A 16,773-nucleotide genomic window follows, 5' to 3' on the forward strand; every position below is an offset into this window, starting at 1 on the left:
ATTACAACTGCAATTTCGTGGGTTGTATTTTCTCTCTTAGTAGCCCAAAGTTGATATTTACAAAAACTTTTCTGCACACTTATTTGATTTGAACTTTTTATTATTATTACAAATGTATATTATTTTATTAAAAAAATTCACACTGAAGCAAAGTCAATTCCATTTCATTACAACCAAGAATATAAAATAAATGCAATGATCTCATAGCTTAGTTTTAACAGTCATTTCAAGAGTGACATCAGGACAACGTAAAAGCAGTAAACTCTCAACTCTAGAATGAGAAACAAGTATTTTGCTTTGTGGTTTTGCTAGCCCACTGGCATGGGCACTGCTGAATGTGGCCACCACAGATCTAGAGTGGCAAAGTTTTGTGGCAGCATGAGGTGCATACACAATAATTTCCAATGGAAAATACAAAAATGAAAGATGTGTGCATGAAATTATTAGAAAAAAAAAAAACTGAATAGAGACAGGCACACTTCCACAAATAGTAAACATGGGAATATACAACTAGAACAATTTGAAAAGTTACTACCTTACATATATAAAAAGTTCTTTAAATTGCTGTTAAAAAGGACATGTTCTGTCCAGATTTTGTGTAATACTTTTTAGTGTCTACACAAGACAAATTTTTAAAAAAATTAAATAGCATTAATTTACTACTAAATATTTAGAAGATAACAGTGCATTAAGGACTTTTTTCATATAGTAATACACATCGCTTCTGTCTGGCGACATTTTTAGAAGATTACGTATGGCCTTATGTACAATACATTTATTTAATCCTAAAACAATTCTTTGCTTAATGGTGTTAAAGTACCATTCCTGAAGATTATGAAGGGGAACTAAGCTTATTATGTTTATATAAAATATTATACATATTTGAACACTTCTAGCTTCCCGTCACCCCTCCCGCTACGAATGCTCTTCCCTCCCCCTCCCCAGATACAGTGTCACAGATACAGTGCAGGACTCGCAGCTTCCCCTATATTTCTCCTTCATTGTGCAGTTTGTGCTACATAAACTTCACCAACATGGACCAGGCTGCTCATCCTATTCATTCCCCACGTGTTTGTTTCCTCTGAGCCACGATGGGAAAAGCTGTACCCAGCAGCCTGCTCTCCCACCAGGATGGAGAAGACAGTTCTGCCCGTGCCACCTGCATCTCTCAGCACAGGTGTGAAACACTTTGGTGAGGGTCTGAGGGTTATGGGCAGAGATAGAGCTATGAGTAATAACGAAACTGCACAGGCAAAAAATAACAAAAATGACATGGTCCTGGTTTCCCATGACAAACTGCACGATTCACTTTTGAAAGCGGAACATTTTTACCTCACGGGATGACCCCTAGACAGCAACGCTTCTTCCACTATGACAGCCACTGACCTCGGCAGCATGCATCAAGCTCCCAAGAAAAAGAGAATTATTTACCACCAGGAAGGAACTACAAGAGTGTGCAGAGCCTATGTTTTGCAGCCAGCTCTTTTGCTTTTATTCACTCTCCTCCCAGTGGTGAGTTTGAAGGAACGGAGGATTCATGTGTGCACACAAAAGCTAGAGAGAGGAGCGGCATGTGGTCATCTACCAGACCTAACCAAGGCAGAAATACCAGTGCAGCTTAGAGAGGGGTCGCGGCCGTCACTTTAGAAGCTGGAAGCTCACTCAATAAAAGCACCTTACATTGCTGTGAAGTTTCACACTCTACATAGAGATTAATCTACACCATGATTTTGCCTTATTGGCACAAGAGCCCACCTTAATTAACCATATGGTTCCCTGCCACTTCCTGATCTTGTATGAATTTTGATGACCAGCTGCAGGTCACAGTAGGGAATAGAAATGTTACATTACTGTAGTAGAAAATACAAAATAATTTTGAGGTAAGAGAAAGACCAAAAAAACAGAAGGGGACAAAACGATTAATTTCCAGAAATGTGACATTCAAGTCAAAAGTTAATTTATGGCATTGGTCAAATATCCATTAGCTCAAAAGTACCTCATTAACATCAGTAAGAGGTGAGACAGAAAGCAAGCAAACCCTCAGGCTCACTGAAATAAAGGAACAATTAAAATCTGTTCTTACAAACAGGTTACTAGGGCATGTACAAAATGTAGCATTTCAAGGGTTACACATTGAAAGTATCCTTTGAGAGATTATTTTCCCCCAGAAATAAGGTTTTCCTTTCAATTGCTTCATTTCATTTTTCACCACCTTCTTACCCATTTGATGACAAAAGCAGGTTTTAGTTGCTTTTCCAGAGGAGCTGGGTGTTGTCAAAACCACGTGATGGTAGGTATAGCCAAAACAAGCCAACTGCTCACAAAAGGTATGAAAAGAGCACAAGTTTGAGGAGGAAGGGGGCAGTAAAGGTGATTGGGAGATGAAACCCAGTAGAAACTTGTATGTGACTAGCTGTGATGAAAATCATTCTCCTCAGAGCAAACAGATTTATTCACAGAATCACAGAACATGCCAAATTGGAAGGGACCCACGTGGGTCATCAAGTCCAACTCTTAGCCTTGTACAGGACTATCCCCAAGAGTCACACCATGTGCCTGACAGTATTGTCCAAACTCTTCTTGAACTCTGTCAGACTTGGTGCTGTGACCTCTTCCTTGCGGAGCCTGTTCCAGTGCCCAGCCACTCTCTGGGTGAAGAACCTTTTTCTAATAGCCAACCTAAACCTCCCTGACACAACTTTAGGCCATTCCCTCGGGTCCTGTCACTGGTCACCACAGGGAAGAGATCAGTGCCTGACCCTCTTCTTGCTACATCTGATCACAACTTCAGTGTGAACGTGTATGGGTGTGGACACAGGACAGAAGAGAACACAGTGCAGCATAAAAATCTGTATTGTTAACCATTTACACATAAACTTCTCTCACTTTACCTCTTCTCTGGACACCAGTTGTAGAAGCTCACTGGTGTTACATTGCCATTAGCTTTTTAAACGCATTTTTCCAGGTTTTCTGCAACTAGAATCAGCCTTATTTCTGAAGGCTGAAGGAAAAACGTAGTTGTCCCAAATTACACGTTGTGTGTCTCTGAATAACTGTGGTTCCAGAAGTTGGACAATAATCCCCTGATTATGCTTCTAAACTCTTGCTTAATTACTGGGGATTTTCTGCCAGCTACCCATCCACTTGCAGTCCCTTAGGCACAATCAAAACATGTTTGCTCTAGGGAAAAGGAAACATTTCAGTGCAATCAAGCGCATCTGGTGTAACTAATCTGGTTAATCACAGCAATGTGAGGGACATAGAATACGCACTATAAACATGAAAAAGGAACAGTTTTCAACATGCTTTTCAAACTGCACAATAATTTCTCTTAATTATTAATTCTAACGTAAAATGATTAAATGCATTTGTTTTAGCAAGCCTTAGTATTTCTGTCACCTTTAAATTTCGAGAACTGACTCAGGAATGCGAAAGAAAGCTAAATTTATAGAACTCTCACATACATTAATCAGTTGCTTAAGAGAAAAACAAGCGCATCATCCACATTCCTACCGAGACTCGAGGGCAGTAAATACATTTTCCTGACTATTTTGGTGTCCAGCCTGGGAAGACATTCCATTCTTCTGTTCCAACAGATCCTGAAAGCATCTCCTTTTTATGTGTCTGTCCTGGTTTCATTTGAAATAACGCTTAATTTAAAACTAGTCAGAGCATGATCACTGTGATTTCAAGAATTCAATGTGAATGAGTTAAGAAATATCAGCAATCTTCTGTTTGGCGTTCAGTCCAGTAGCATGAAGCATATTCGTCGCTGCAGAGACTTGGGTGTTTTTTTTCTTCTTTCCTTTTTTCATTTTATTCATTTTTTAAATTTTTTATTTTTAACTTTGCCTGAAAACTAGACTAATAAAAACAGAATAGTAAAATACTCTGGAACAGTAAAATTTTGCTGTTCTTGACATCCATGAGCAAAACAGTAATATCCTGTGAAAATAACATAGTGCTTTAAAAAGGTGCAATATACCTGTATAGCTAAACTGGTTTGCCTAGTATAAAACTAACTATATACAAGCTTGAAAGCCTGGGAGTTCAAGATTTTCAAACTTTAAAATCCCATTAAAGAGATTGAAAAGACAGATTTATGGCAATCACTACAGCATAAGGAAGGTGCACCAGGAATCCTTCAAAATTCCAAAGGTTAAAGAAATTAAGTGCTGGGTTCAGATCAGAAGGGTTCATTAGAGTAACCACAATGGAGCACATGCAAGGGCAGGGAGGAAGGAAAACTTCACAAGAATCTCCTTTATGGCAATAAAGGGATGGGGCGGGGGAAGTCTTCAGTGAGTGAAGTTTTCCTTTTGTCATCATGAATTTTAATTCTGCATTATAGTTTGTATTTTTGGTCTTCTCATCATTATGAACTTCATATTGCTGGAGTCTTCTGGCTTTTAGTCCATTCCTTTCTGAGTGCAGCCTGTCAGGCCTCTCAGTACCTGTGAGACTGATGAGATTGGTGATACTGAGAGCTCTGCTGAGATGATGTGGAATAGCCCATTGTACTCTGGGACTGAGAAGATCCCTGAATGTTGCTTTGGTAACTCAGGCGTGAGCTGGAGTGCTGCAGGAAAAAAAAGAAAGGGATCAGGGCAATGAAAACCAGGCTGTTAGGACTATGCAGCTCAGGAAGCTTTTAACCCTTCTGAAGGTCATTAAAACATAATTGTTGGAGAAGCTGACTAAAGAGTGCTACTATTTAGGGTCCCATAAAACAAGTAATCATTCTGATCTGCAATCAGCCCTAATACAGCACGCAAAATACACAAGGTATTGGCAGACACCTAGAAGTACAACAGGTACACACCCATTTTCTGAAGGAAAAATACACAAGACACAAGAGCAGACTCCCTTTCAAAATTCATCTGTTTCATACAATTATTTCTGCCATTATTGTAATTGCTATTAATGCAAAATCAAACTGCTAAGGCCATAAATACCCTTCTCACAATCCATAATACTAAATGTTATAGAGAAACATTTTATTCTTTTCTGAGAAAAAGACAACCATGACCTTAGAGTTACTCAATTTATCTAAATGAAAAATTGTCCAGTAAGATAAAATAATATCATTTTAGGTGAGTCTTTCAACCTGCTGCCTTATCTACTGGAAACAAGGACAGCTGCTTAAAGCTGGGCATGGGTATGTAAAATAACCTAACATTTATTTTCCTAAATGTTTTTATCTTCCCCTCCACAGTTTGGGATGCCAGCTCAGTGGACTTCAGCCTCAGCAAGAAAAATTCACGGATTGTTTGCAACCTCCAGCCTGATGAATTTGCTCTTTCATTATCACATCCATTCCCTGTCCAGAATTAATAGTGAGCTGCCCAATAATGCAAGTTGCAAAATCACTTGGCATGAGAAGTACTGCTCAGTGGACAGAAGACTCTCCAGCAATGTAAACCCCACTCCAATCCACATGAAAGAAGAGTCTACAAATCCCCCCCCCAAATTTGCAGTCAACAAACAGTTTTGTTTCCAGTCAAGTTAAGCAAGGGTTCAGGCAGTCATTCAATAGAGTTTTGTTCGCTGTCTAGTTAGTGGTTCTACTTGGCTATGTTCAAGGGTCATCAACAGGCCTGTGGCCAACAGCAATCATCTAGGAAAAGTGTTAAGAGCGTAACACTGTGATTAAATATCAGCATTTTGAGTTCCAGAAAGGCCCTGGAGAAGTCTGAGTTCTCAACAGAAATCCCATGGAGACACTCGGTCTGTAAGAATACCACATCCTCCACAACCAAGAATCTGCTTGGTGAAAGCAGTCAATGGTCTCATCTAACCATTGGACCCCAACCAGGAAAGCTGTGAAAGCCTCCTAACAACTTTTCAGCTAGATGATGAAAGAGCAGGATCCTAAAGTTCAGGCAGTCTAAAACAGTTCTGCCCTTTGTTTCTGTACATGGCTTTATAATTTCAATTTTACATAAACTGTAAAACATACTAAATCCTAAAAACATCACATAACTTTCTGTGTTCTAAGATAGGAATATGAAGCTTGCTTTCAAGGTGAAGCACAGTGAGGCTACAGTGAGAGAGAGAGGTAACAGTCCCATACTGGAGACCTCTGTATATCAATATAATACCAGTATAACTAATAGTTGTACCGAGTAACTTCACTTGTTTGTAAGGGTCAGTTTTGGAGGCAACAACTCAGTACTCTGGCTTTGGAAGAGACGTATCCCAGCAGCATATATGTTGTTAATAACCAGATTATTCTTGGTTTATTTTGTTAGATTGTTAACAGAGTGTCCAAAATCTGAAATTTTTCTCTAAATTCTGAAAGTTTTTTCAATTTCTTATGGAAAAAAAAAGGTTTTTTGTAAATGGTATGATTTTATAGGAGCTTATTCTGGATGAAAAGCATCAGCTCACCCTGCTAAGCAAAACACCCAGGGTCACAAAAGGAATGCTCAGTAAAATTCAACAAGGAATTTGCACTGTCATTTGTGGAAGCAACATATACTGAGGTTGGTGAACTACAAGAAAACTTCAATGGAGACTTCAGATCACAAGCTAAATGAAACTCAAAGCAAAGGGAATCTTCTTCCTACTCCTAAATAAGATATGCTGGAGTAAAATTAATGCCATAAGGCTACAAGAATGCATTAACTTGCCCATGCTTATTTTTGTTCCACATAAGAGAATTTGTTTTTAACAAAGTCAAACTTGGACAAATTGCAGACATTCCTTTCTGGAACAGAAGACAGTCAGCTAGAATTTAAGGGCAGAAAGCCAAACACGAGTGTAAAAATGGATAATCAGACCATACAATTTAGTGAGTGATGTAAAGGAAACATACAGATCATGATTTTGATGCCTGTGCTGTTCAAGTTTAGAAGGAAAGCACCATAGAGGGTAAAAAAAAAAATCTATCTGGAAAAAAAATATTTAGACTCTGAGCAACTTGTAAGGGGGAAGTGTGCCAACAATTCAGAGAGCTGGACAAGAATTCTATAATGGATATCATCAAATGCAGCACACCAGTCCTCAAAGTACAGACCAAAACAGACCAGCCATAAATACTGTGTATTCAGACAGCTGCAGTGATCTGTCCAGGCCTCAAGCCTGTCTGGAACTTTTCAAAAAAGAAACCTAGTTGTCTTTACCCTTAAACTGTCCTCAATGCCTTCATGATCGTTTGTAATTAGAAGAGTCAAACAGAAATGGGAGAAAAATGTCTGGCACTGAGAAATCAATTGTCTGTGGAGAAGGTGTGGAGGGCTAAGTCAAGGCAACTCCAGAGCTTAGTGTTTTGAAAGCTACTTACTTTAAGTTTAAAGCAGCCTGAAAAGACTGTTCTCCAAGGTGGGATTCTCTCAGAGGCTAGTAGCAGAGTCCCTAGTATCATTTAAAATCTACCTTTAATATCTACCTTTTTCTTATTCTGCTTTCAACTCATTACTGTTCCAGCAAGCATAAACTCAAAAGTACTGAAGATCCTGGTAAGTTCAATGCCTTCTATACTTAATGTAAGCCACTTCTTCAGTGGAAAATATAATTCTAGTAGGCAAAGACAAATATGCAAACCCAAAAATAATTCAGTGATACTGCTTTTACTTATGAATGCTACTGTACTAGAAGACATGAAATCTATTCAATTTTGGTCCCATTAGAAACAATGCATGTCTTTGCATTCTACTTCAGCATGAATCATACAGATGAACCAAAACAACATTCCTGTGTTAGCATGCATTTTTCCTTTAACATTAGAAGTAGACTTAGACAGATACCAGAATAAACTACAGAACCACTTCATACATGTGACAATATGAGGTAAAATGACACAGGAATGAAATGGGAGAGCTTAGTTCTAACTTTACTTCTGCTTCTCAGGATCTTCTCAGATCTGCTCCTCACACAGGATTTAATATTGCCAAGACTTGAGTATCCTGAACTTGATGCAATGCAGCATTTACATCCACTGGCTTCAGCAAGATTACTCTCAAACATGAAGTTAAGCAAATATTTAAGTGCTTTCCTGGAATGGACTAGTCTTCAACACTTTACAGGGTGCAGCAGATACAACTCGAACTGGTATTGTATTGAAAATTACTAATCACAGAACAAAACCTTTTAACTTAAACCTGACATTTTAATATAATATATCACAGCATGCCTGCTCAGGTTACATGAAAAATTCATTAAAACATGATGTGTTCTTGGAGTGGGCAAGGGGGAAAAACGATGTTTTGGCCTTGCAGCATCAGAAGTAGCAAAATTTCAAGAGGTACCTGATAATCTGAAGGCATGACAGGCCCGCCTGAGTTAGCGCCTGAAGGCCCTATGCGTGGTTTCTTGTTGGGAGGCACCTGGTTGAGGCTGGAGTCCTGGCTGTGCTGGAGCCCCGCACCTGCACCCCCTCCGCCCGCGCCAGCGCCTCCGGCCGTCCCGTTGGTCTGGGTGCTGTTCTGCTGCTGCGGCTGCGGCTGCTGCGGTGCTGCCTGCGGCTGCTGCTGAGGTGCTGTCTGCTGCTGATGCTGATTCTGCTGCTGTTGATTCTAAGGGAAGAAGAGACACAACATGGTCACTTGCTCTAAGCTGGGTTTGTGAACTTTACAGTGTTGCCAATCCCGGTGTCACTGAGAAGGAGGCAGGCCCGCCTGCTCCAGGAGGAAATACAGCAAGGCTGACTGTTGGGAGAAGTTTGTTCTCAGTACACTCTTGCACACCTTGTGGGGGTATCCCATTTGTGACTGGTTTTCTTCTTCAACTAAGGGAGTTGGACTTAAACTGGAAAGACAGTCTAGTGCCTCCTACAGCTAGACAAGTGCTCAGAGGACAGAAGGAACCATTTATAAAGCAGTAATCATCTAACAAACTAAATCAAAACTTCCAAAATTTCTCTAGTGCTCAGTGGCAGACATGGTGAACCACAGCAAATTATTCTAAGAGCTTCAACAGCCTTGTTCACTCAGAATCAAAACCATTTTTCAAACTTTCACATCATAATAACCCAAAGAAGCATTACTGCCAGAAAGGTAAGCAAATTGAGACCAGAGAAATTATATAATTTCTTCTAGGTTGCAAGGAAATTCTACCAGAATTCTGCAAAACCAGAAACAGGTTTCATTAGTGTTTTGGTCTCCTGTGCTTTTAAGCACCTTGCAAAGAGTGCTATAGTGGAAATAGGGTCCAGCATGGTGCACCAGGCATAGGGTCAGAAAATCTTACTAAAATAGCATAAAAGTGAAAATTAACCAGAGATAAGTAGTTGAAGACAAAAGAGGAGGAAACAGTTGGAGAAGAATTTGGTAGGGGCAGGAGAAGACTAGCAAAGGGAGGGAAGCCAGATAATTAAGATGACTCTGGGACCTAGTAGGAAGAGAGACAGAAAAAAGTGCCACAAAAGGGAGAAACAATGTTAAGAAGGAGAACACAAGAGCAAAAGATATTGTACTCTTCTGGCTTCAGAGGGCTACAGACTTAAAAGAGCATTAGGGAAGTGGAAGGAAGGTCAGAAAGTGCAACCCTGCCCTCCATGGTTAGACAGTTCTGGGAAAGACCATCCATTCACCTGCTTTTGAGCACCAGGGATGGCTCCTCCATCAGAGCACTAAAGCACATAAGAAAATTGCAAAGAAAAGGAATTTCACTCCAAATGTGAGATTTGTCAATTGGTTATCACAGAAAAAACCTACAACTGACATGGTTTGAACTGAAAAGCCTTATTACCCTTCCCCCAGTATACTGTAGGGAACATTCCAGGATAGTATTTTTCTCCTAGAATATCTGCTTATATAAAAATTCAAGTATGGTATTCTTTTATAAAACCCTGACTTTATTAGCTTCCCAGAAATCATGACAACCAGTTGCCACTAGGAGAAAATTCTTGATGCCCCAATCATCACGATGCACTTAATTACCTCAGATAAAGGACACAAAAGATCTGTATCTAAGCCATTCATGACAATGGTCTCCCAAGATACATTCAGATGAAATTTGCAATGATGTATTCATTTAAGATTACAAAGAAGCTTTGCATCTCTAAGGACTTCAAGATGGCTTGCAATTCCATTTCACATTCAGCAAAACTAATAATGTATCCTCCTGCCTGTAGTCCTCAAATCCCATCTCAGTCAGATTCTGTATCCTGTGAAATTTAGACTTCAATAATTTAAAAAGTTAATCAAACTAGCTTGTAAAAAAATCAATTAAGAAGCAATTAATCTTTTCATAATGGTTTGAGCTTCACTTACACAAAAATCAATAACTAAGGCAGTATTTGTGCTAGAATTCCCTAATTTGTGTTTTCATAGGGGTGTTTGGATGCAAGTTGAGGTTGTTGCTACTGTGTGAGCTGAAAAGCTGCAATTCTGTTATGTGTAAACAAATACTGCAGGAACACTAATAATTAAAGACAAGAGTTTGTTGAGGTCCCAAGTTTTGCGCTTTGGATTTGGGCACAAAATTTACTTGATTAGCCTGAGCTTGCTCTTCTGTGGACCTGCTCTGTCAGACTACAGCTAGGGTCTAGTTGCACCACGTTACTGCACAAAAATGGCTTACACCTTGTCCTCGGGTCAGTCTGGTTCATGGTGGTTCCTAAATGAATAAACTTATAAAAGGCCTACAGTTAACAACATATTGCCACCTGTTACCTCTCAGGCACAAATTACCAAAATCAAACTTTGGTTCTACCTACAAAAAAAACCAGCAGAAACTTGCCTAACAGAATTTGAATGAGAAGAGAATAGTTTCCCTTTGTGCTACAAACCCTCACTTTAGCTTTGTTGACTAACGATTATGCATTTTGAAGAATGGATGCTTATGTTAAATGTTATTTAATTCAGATTCAAGTTCCAAATAAACAAACACAGAGAACTTCTCCATGTTTCCAAAGGACTATACAGATGTTTATGGTTTTAAAACAAAGCAAAAACAAAGCAGTATAAAAAAAAAAATAAACCCTTTCATTTACAATAACATCATAAAGCAACAAAACATGGTACACATTTAACTTCCAGAATATCCTTTACCTCCACATTGTCTACGCTGTGGGAACACATTCAATGAGTAATGTGTGACATATTACTCAACCGGTCTGAAAAAAGTTTAATTTGGAGTGTGCATAAATACGTGACCGTCATCAACAATCTGAAAGACCATTTATATATTGGCTGTTTTGAATATAAATATGCCATTGACATCACCCCCCAAAGCACTCCCAGGAAAAAGGTATTTATTTTTAAGTACACTGACTTGAAAGTAAAAAACCAGAGTAACCTTAATTCATAAGGTTTCTTCTTGTTTGTGAAGCTGTGAGAGCTGAAGCAGAACTCATAACTACATTACAATCAAATAACTACAATGACTTTCATTTTATTTTTAAGGGTCTGTTTCCTCTTTTTGAAAAAGCTATCTGGACACAACAATCATGGATGTTACCACTTGCTCTCAGTACAGAAGAACTGCAATATCAGTTCTGAACACAAAATTTGTTCTCTGAAATGTATTTTTAAACTCAGTTTGTTTGTCACATTATGCAGAAAAATGAAAACAGAAGATGCATGTAGTCCAATGGTTTCTCCAAAAGATAACAGTCCTTCTCACATAGTCCTCAGATAATTACACTTCAAGACTGTTCTCTTCACATTTTGTTAGCTATACTGTTGGTGTCTCACTGTACACTGTTAAGTGAAAATAACAAGCTGTTTTTTACACCATAGCACTACTGTCCAGCCTTCACAGCATGATGGGACAATCACTGTGGTCACGTAGCACAGTTGAGCTACACACACCAAGCAGATCAGATTATGTTGCAAACACACCAAAGTTTACTATGCACACAAACAAGTTCTCGCCCATGTCTATGGGGCTATGAGAAAAAGAATACTCAGAGTAGATTGTCACTACTTGAACAGTTCACAGTCCTTACTACTCCTGTGTTTGAAAGCCCTTAAAACATGATCAGGAAACTGGATGAAATGTTCTGATGTAGTGCCAGAAGTGAGCTGCCACTATTTATTTGAGACCCCAACAGCCATCTACATTCAAATGGCTGGATGTATGCCAGTCATACAATGAAAATGCCATTCTCTTCATGTGCTAACAATGTATTTTCATCATGCAATGCTGGAGGAAGCAGCAAGGTCCTCTTGGAATGAGAGCAGTTGAAAGCAGGCTATCGCTGACACAACAGCCCATAAAGCTCATTTCCTCACAGGTCAGGGCAAACCATGCTGGTAATACCACCTGAGACACCCCAAAGTCATCTGATACTTTTCATATTTCTGAGAAGCAGTTTTAAGAGAGTTGAGCATTACCTCGGAAAAATATTTCTTGTTAACTCTTCGTATTTCATTAGTTTTCATTTGGTAGCACCATGATGCTTTCTTATTGTGTATTTAAAAGTGGGATTTTTTTAAAGAAAAAAGGATTTTATTATACCTTATCCCCTTTCTCTTCAGGTTCATCTTCATTGAGGAATTCTCTTTTAGGATATGGAATCTGACAGCCAGCAAACACACTGCAACACAGTAAACAGTAAACACTCCACAAATATATACATATGGCATACATTTACTTAACACCATGTTAAAAACAAGTGCATATAATGTAACTTAATTTCTTGTATTTCATGTGTTCTGTTTCCAAAAGTGAGTGGCAGTGTGAGCACGCAAGATAGGTGCTGATCATAACATCAGATCTCTTTGCTGTTGGCACTAGGCTGTCATTTAGAAATCATGGCATGGTTGAACATGCCTGAATGCCAGAACGACCACTTGTTGATCCAGATGATAAAATGAACAAACACAGTGTCAGAGGTTCCACAACACCCAGTTAGAACATGCACGGTTCATTGAATAAAGGGCCTGATCCAAAGAGTATTAGTGTCTTATGAACCTGCCTTGGCTTACAGCAGGCTTAAATATATTTGCCAATCACAACTGCATAGTTACTTTCAATAAGCTTCCCAGGTCTTGCTGAGGGAAAAAAAATAGTTTTCAAGTTCCACTCGCCAATGGAATTTGGAACATTCCTTAATGTTTATGGCTGACACTTTATCACAATGTTATCCAGTAATCCATGAGGAGCTATAGCTCTACCTAGGATAGCATCAGATAAACGCTAAACAGAAAATTACTGGTAGATCTTGCTCAGTATCAATTTCTTAGATTTCTGCATCAATGTTCAGAATACAATCAACGTGACACGATTTTTAAAAGGGTGTAAACAAGAAAAAGAAATTTAAAACCCCCCAACTAGTTTCAACGAGATTTCTTTTGCACTCCAGTGACTGCTCCTTCCTTTTAGTGTTGCCTGCTAGCAGAGGAAACAATGAAAGCAAAGGTGGAAGTCTCCCTGCATCCAGTTCCCACAGAACATAAAGCTATGCACCACCATGCTTCTAAACACTGGGAAGAGAAACTGTAAGTCTGCCAGTTGGAAATGAATATATAATTTGAACTTTTTGTGACAATAAAATACAGAGAGACAAATTCTGTACTCTCAAGCCTTTTGAACAAGGGATATGTGGCATTTTAGGCAGCCATTTATCTCTTTACTCTTCTGTTACCCTGTGCAAGAGGGCATAGGAAAGGGCTGTAGGTCAGAGAATTGTCCTAATCTTAGGGAGAGGCACAATCAAACCAGGCAATGGAAGACAGGCCTCTGTGAGGCTCCATAAGGTAGAACAGAAGAGGGCATAGATTAATTCTCTAAATACTGCAATAATATTCTCCCTCTAGCTTTGGTAGTATGCTCAGAATTACACCACTAGTGTGGTACTGGGTTATTTTTCATGACCATTTAGCTCTGGCACCAGTAGATACAGACTACTAGTGTAGTTTCTGCTAAGCATGTCTGAGCTACTACTTCTCGTGGACACGGGCAGATACCTGAATGTTTCAGATGTCATGTAATTTCAGGGATGAGCATATAGCAGAAAGAAGATGTGCACAGACAAGGGAATACATACTCTGATGTAGGCAGAGGATCCTCTTGAAAGTAGGGGTCCTGCAAAGCCTGCTCTGAGGTAATTCTCTTTGTAGGGTCCATAGTAAGAAGCTTCTGAAGCTGTAAAGCAAAACATTAAAAATAGCAAAAAGTTCATCAAACTACTATTTTTCAAACTATAACTTGTATATCTTGGATTGTAGATTACTAAATTATTTCTGGCTTGTCCAGACAAGCATAAGTTAGCATTGCTTGTCCAGTGAAGTTCCCAATAACTACAATGCACATCCATCAAAGTACTGTGAAGTACCAAAGGCTGTGAAGTACTTCTCATGTAAGAAATAGTTAGGTGTATCAGGCAATATTAATTGCTAAGGCTAAACCACTGTGCTAAAGTAACATTAAATTCAGCTATTACAGGTTCATAAAGCATAATTTATAAATAATGGCTTTTTGTTGTGGCACATGTATAGCTTTTATACTGTTCTGTACAGCTAACGCAAAATGAAGTGTCAGAACAGACTGAACATAACCAGGACACTTCATATCGCTTTAGGGACGGAAACAATAAATCTTCATTTCTTGCACTGGCAACATTCCAGACACAGAGCACTCCAATACTCATGCAGCTCCTCAAACCTACTCTAATTGGTACTGAAATGAGAAAGAGGGGGAGCAGACCCTTCCTAGTAACCTTTCTTCCTTGCTAGGAGGAAAATAAGCCTAAATCTATTAGCCAGAATGCTTTTGACTGCAGAAGACTATAAAAGAGGATTACAATACATTAGTAGTATAAACAGCAATTATAGGCATATCATACCATTTTAAAGAGTTAGTTATTTATCACATTCTGATAAACTCACAGTAGGAAATTTGGGTGCTCAAATTACATTATACAGTATCCTGCTCTCATGCAATCCTCTCTTAATTCAAGCCAGTAGTAAAAATAAAATTCCTTCTGCAAAGGATATCTTAGCTCAAACTGTCTTTCGGTCCTCCAACAAAAACTGCCTGAATATTCAGCAAAAGAATGTGATTTTGGCATGGGTATTTGGGGTTTTTTCTTCCAATAAATTAAAAATCTGATATACAATTCTATATTCTATACATTTGCTACAATAAGCAGCCTCAGCCCATAGTCCTCAAGAAAGATGATTCCTTCTATTTCCTTTCTCAATAGTTATAGTTAATTCTAGGCCTGGTAGATAAGGTCTATTAAATTCTTTGTACTTTTGCCACTTTCTTCCCACCTATCCTTATTCATATATTTTATGGGCCATGGACCTTAACAGACTGACAACACAACAAAGAGCTATTTGGGCTGTCTCTCCACCTATCAGTTCATTTGCAACCAGCTCCTGAAATTAATTCTGCTGCTTGCCTAGAGATACACCTCAAGATAGTCCTGCACTGCACACACCTGGAGAGCTTACCTGAGACATTTATTTACTGTATTTTTGTGTGGTCAGATAACTCTTAACCCTATGTTTCCCATGCATCCTAACAAATCAAACTTCTAATGTGCTGTTGTCTCTCCACACAGTGACCTCACACAATATATACCACAATTTGGGGACTCCAGTATCTTTACTTCAAATCACCACCTCTCCCTACATGCAAATTTTTTGTCAGTTCTAGCAGTTTCTGACACATTTCTTCTCCCCAGTTCCTCCACAGTGACTGGAGGACAAATACGCATATTCTGTACAAGGTCACTCCTGGTCTTTGGCACCAGATGTCATCCTTGACAGAAGAGTAGAGGGCATGAGCTCTGCCCCCTGGACTCCTTCCTCAGACCTGCTTGCTGCAGTACTAGGAGAAAGCTCATACAGTTTGCTGCCATATAAACACCATCATCACAAAATGCCTCCAAACATGACCTGTATTCTTTGTCACTCAAAGATAAGACTAATGTACCACAGCAGAAGACCTAAAGATATCTTGGACCTTTTAATGATCTGCTCTTTCCGTCAGCGTTCACCCGTCACCCCGAGGATACCATCAGTTTGCTCAATCCAAGTGACACCACACATAACATCACTCCAAGTGAGATAATCTGCCTATCAGTGATGCCACTGGAAACCAACTTTCTTTTAGAAAGTCTGGTTACGCGTAGCTTCTGGGAAAATGAATAAAAAAATGTCTAGAGGCAATTTGTTTTCAGGGTAGCAGTTGCTAACACAACATAGCAAACCCATGAGACTAGACTTCATCAGAAGTCTTACTTTCAGCAGGTCTCAAAATTGCTCACTCTTGGGCTCCTCTGGCCTGACATGACAGCTATAAATACTATGCTTGTAACTCTTCCAGGACAGCAAGAATAGATGCCTCTTCCTGAATGGAAAACATTCTGCCCTTCATGTAGATATTATCATTCAATGTCAATCAGCAGAATGGCACAATATTCTCTTTCTCAAGAGCCACTTGCTATCCTGCACTGGTCTGCTCGATGCCATCTGTTCTCCAAGCACCACACTTTCTGTACTCATTAGCACAAGGTCTTGATCAATGACTGTTACAAAGCAGATGTCTTCTGAGGTCACCTTGTAAGATGGAGGTTGCCTCAAAAAATAACTACCTTGGATACGAACAAGGAGTTTTAGGGAGTCTGCTTCAAAATACATGTACCTCCAAGCTCATTAGCAGACATATTTCTTATCTCGTGATATGGGAGAGCAATGCATACCTTTCCTTCAAGATCTGCTGTATTTTAGGATCCTTCATGAGATAAGGTAGGTACTGAGCCTCTTTGCTGTAGCATGGCTATGGCAATTTTTAGGTGCATGAACCTCCTCAGTACACCAATGAGGTATGAAGAAGGTTGTTCATATTCCTGGGCATTCTTATGCAGATCTCTGG

General features: G+C 39.2%; 1 protein-coding gene across 3 annotated transcripts in view; it reads right to left on the minus strand.

Annotated features, from left to right (window-relative positions):
• Nucleotides 1-2,806: 2,806 nt before the first annotated feature.
• CDK19 (cyclin dependent kinase 19) overlaps nucleotides 2,807-16,773 on the minus strand; it is a 116,928-nt gene continuing 102,961 nt past the window's right edge. For all 3 annotated transcript variants that reach the window (XM_027633947.1, XM_027633946.1, XM_027633945.1), the window contains 4 exons: nucleotides 13,937-14,034; nucleotides 12,406-12,484; nucleotides 8,250-8,516; nucleotides 2,807-4,579 (listed from right to left, as the gene is read on the minus strand). In XM_027633947.1, the coding sequence (XP_027489748.1) occupies nucleotides 4,448-4,579; nucleotides 8,250-8,516; nucleotides 12,406-12,484; nucleotides 13,937-14,034 (576 nt within the window). In that variant the 3' untranslated portion in view covers nucleotides 2,807-4,447. The remainder of the gene's footprint in view (nucleotides 4,580-8,249; nucleotides 8,517-12,405; nucleotides 12,485-13,936; nucleotides 14,035-16,773) is intronic.

The sequence above is a fragment of the Corapipo altera genome, unplaced genomic scaffold, assembly GCF_003945725.1.
Source record: "Corapipo altera isolate COAL_440 unplaced genomic scaffold, ASM394572v1 2b, whole genome shotgun sequence".
Taxonomy (NCBI): Eukaryota; Metazoa; Chordata; class Aves; order Passeriformes; family Pipridae; genus Corapipo; species Corapipo altera.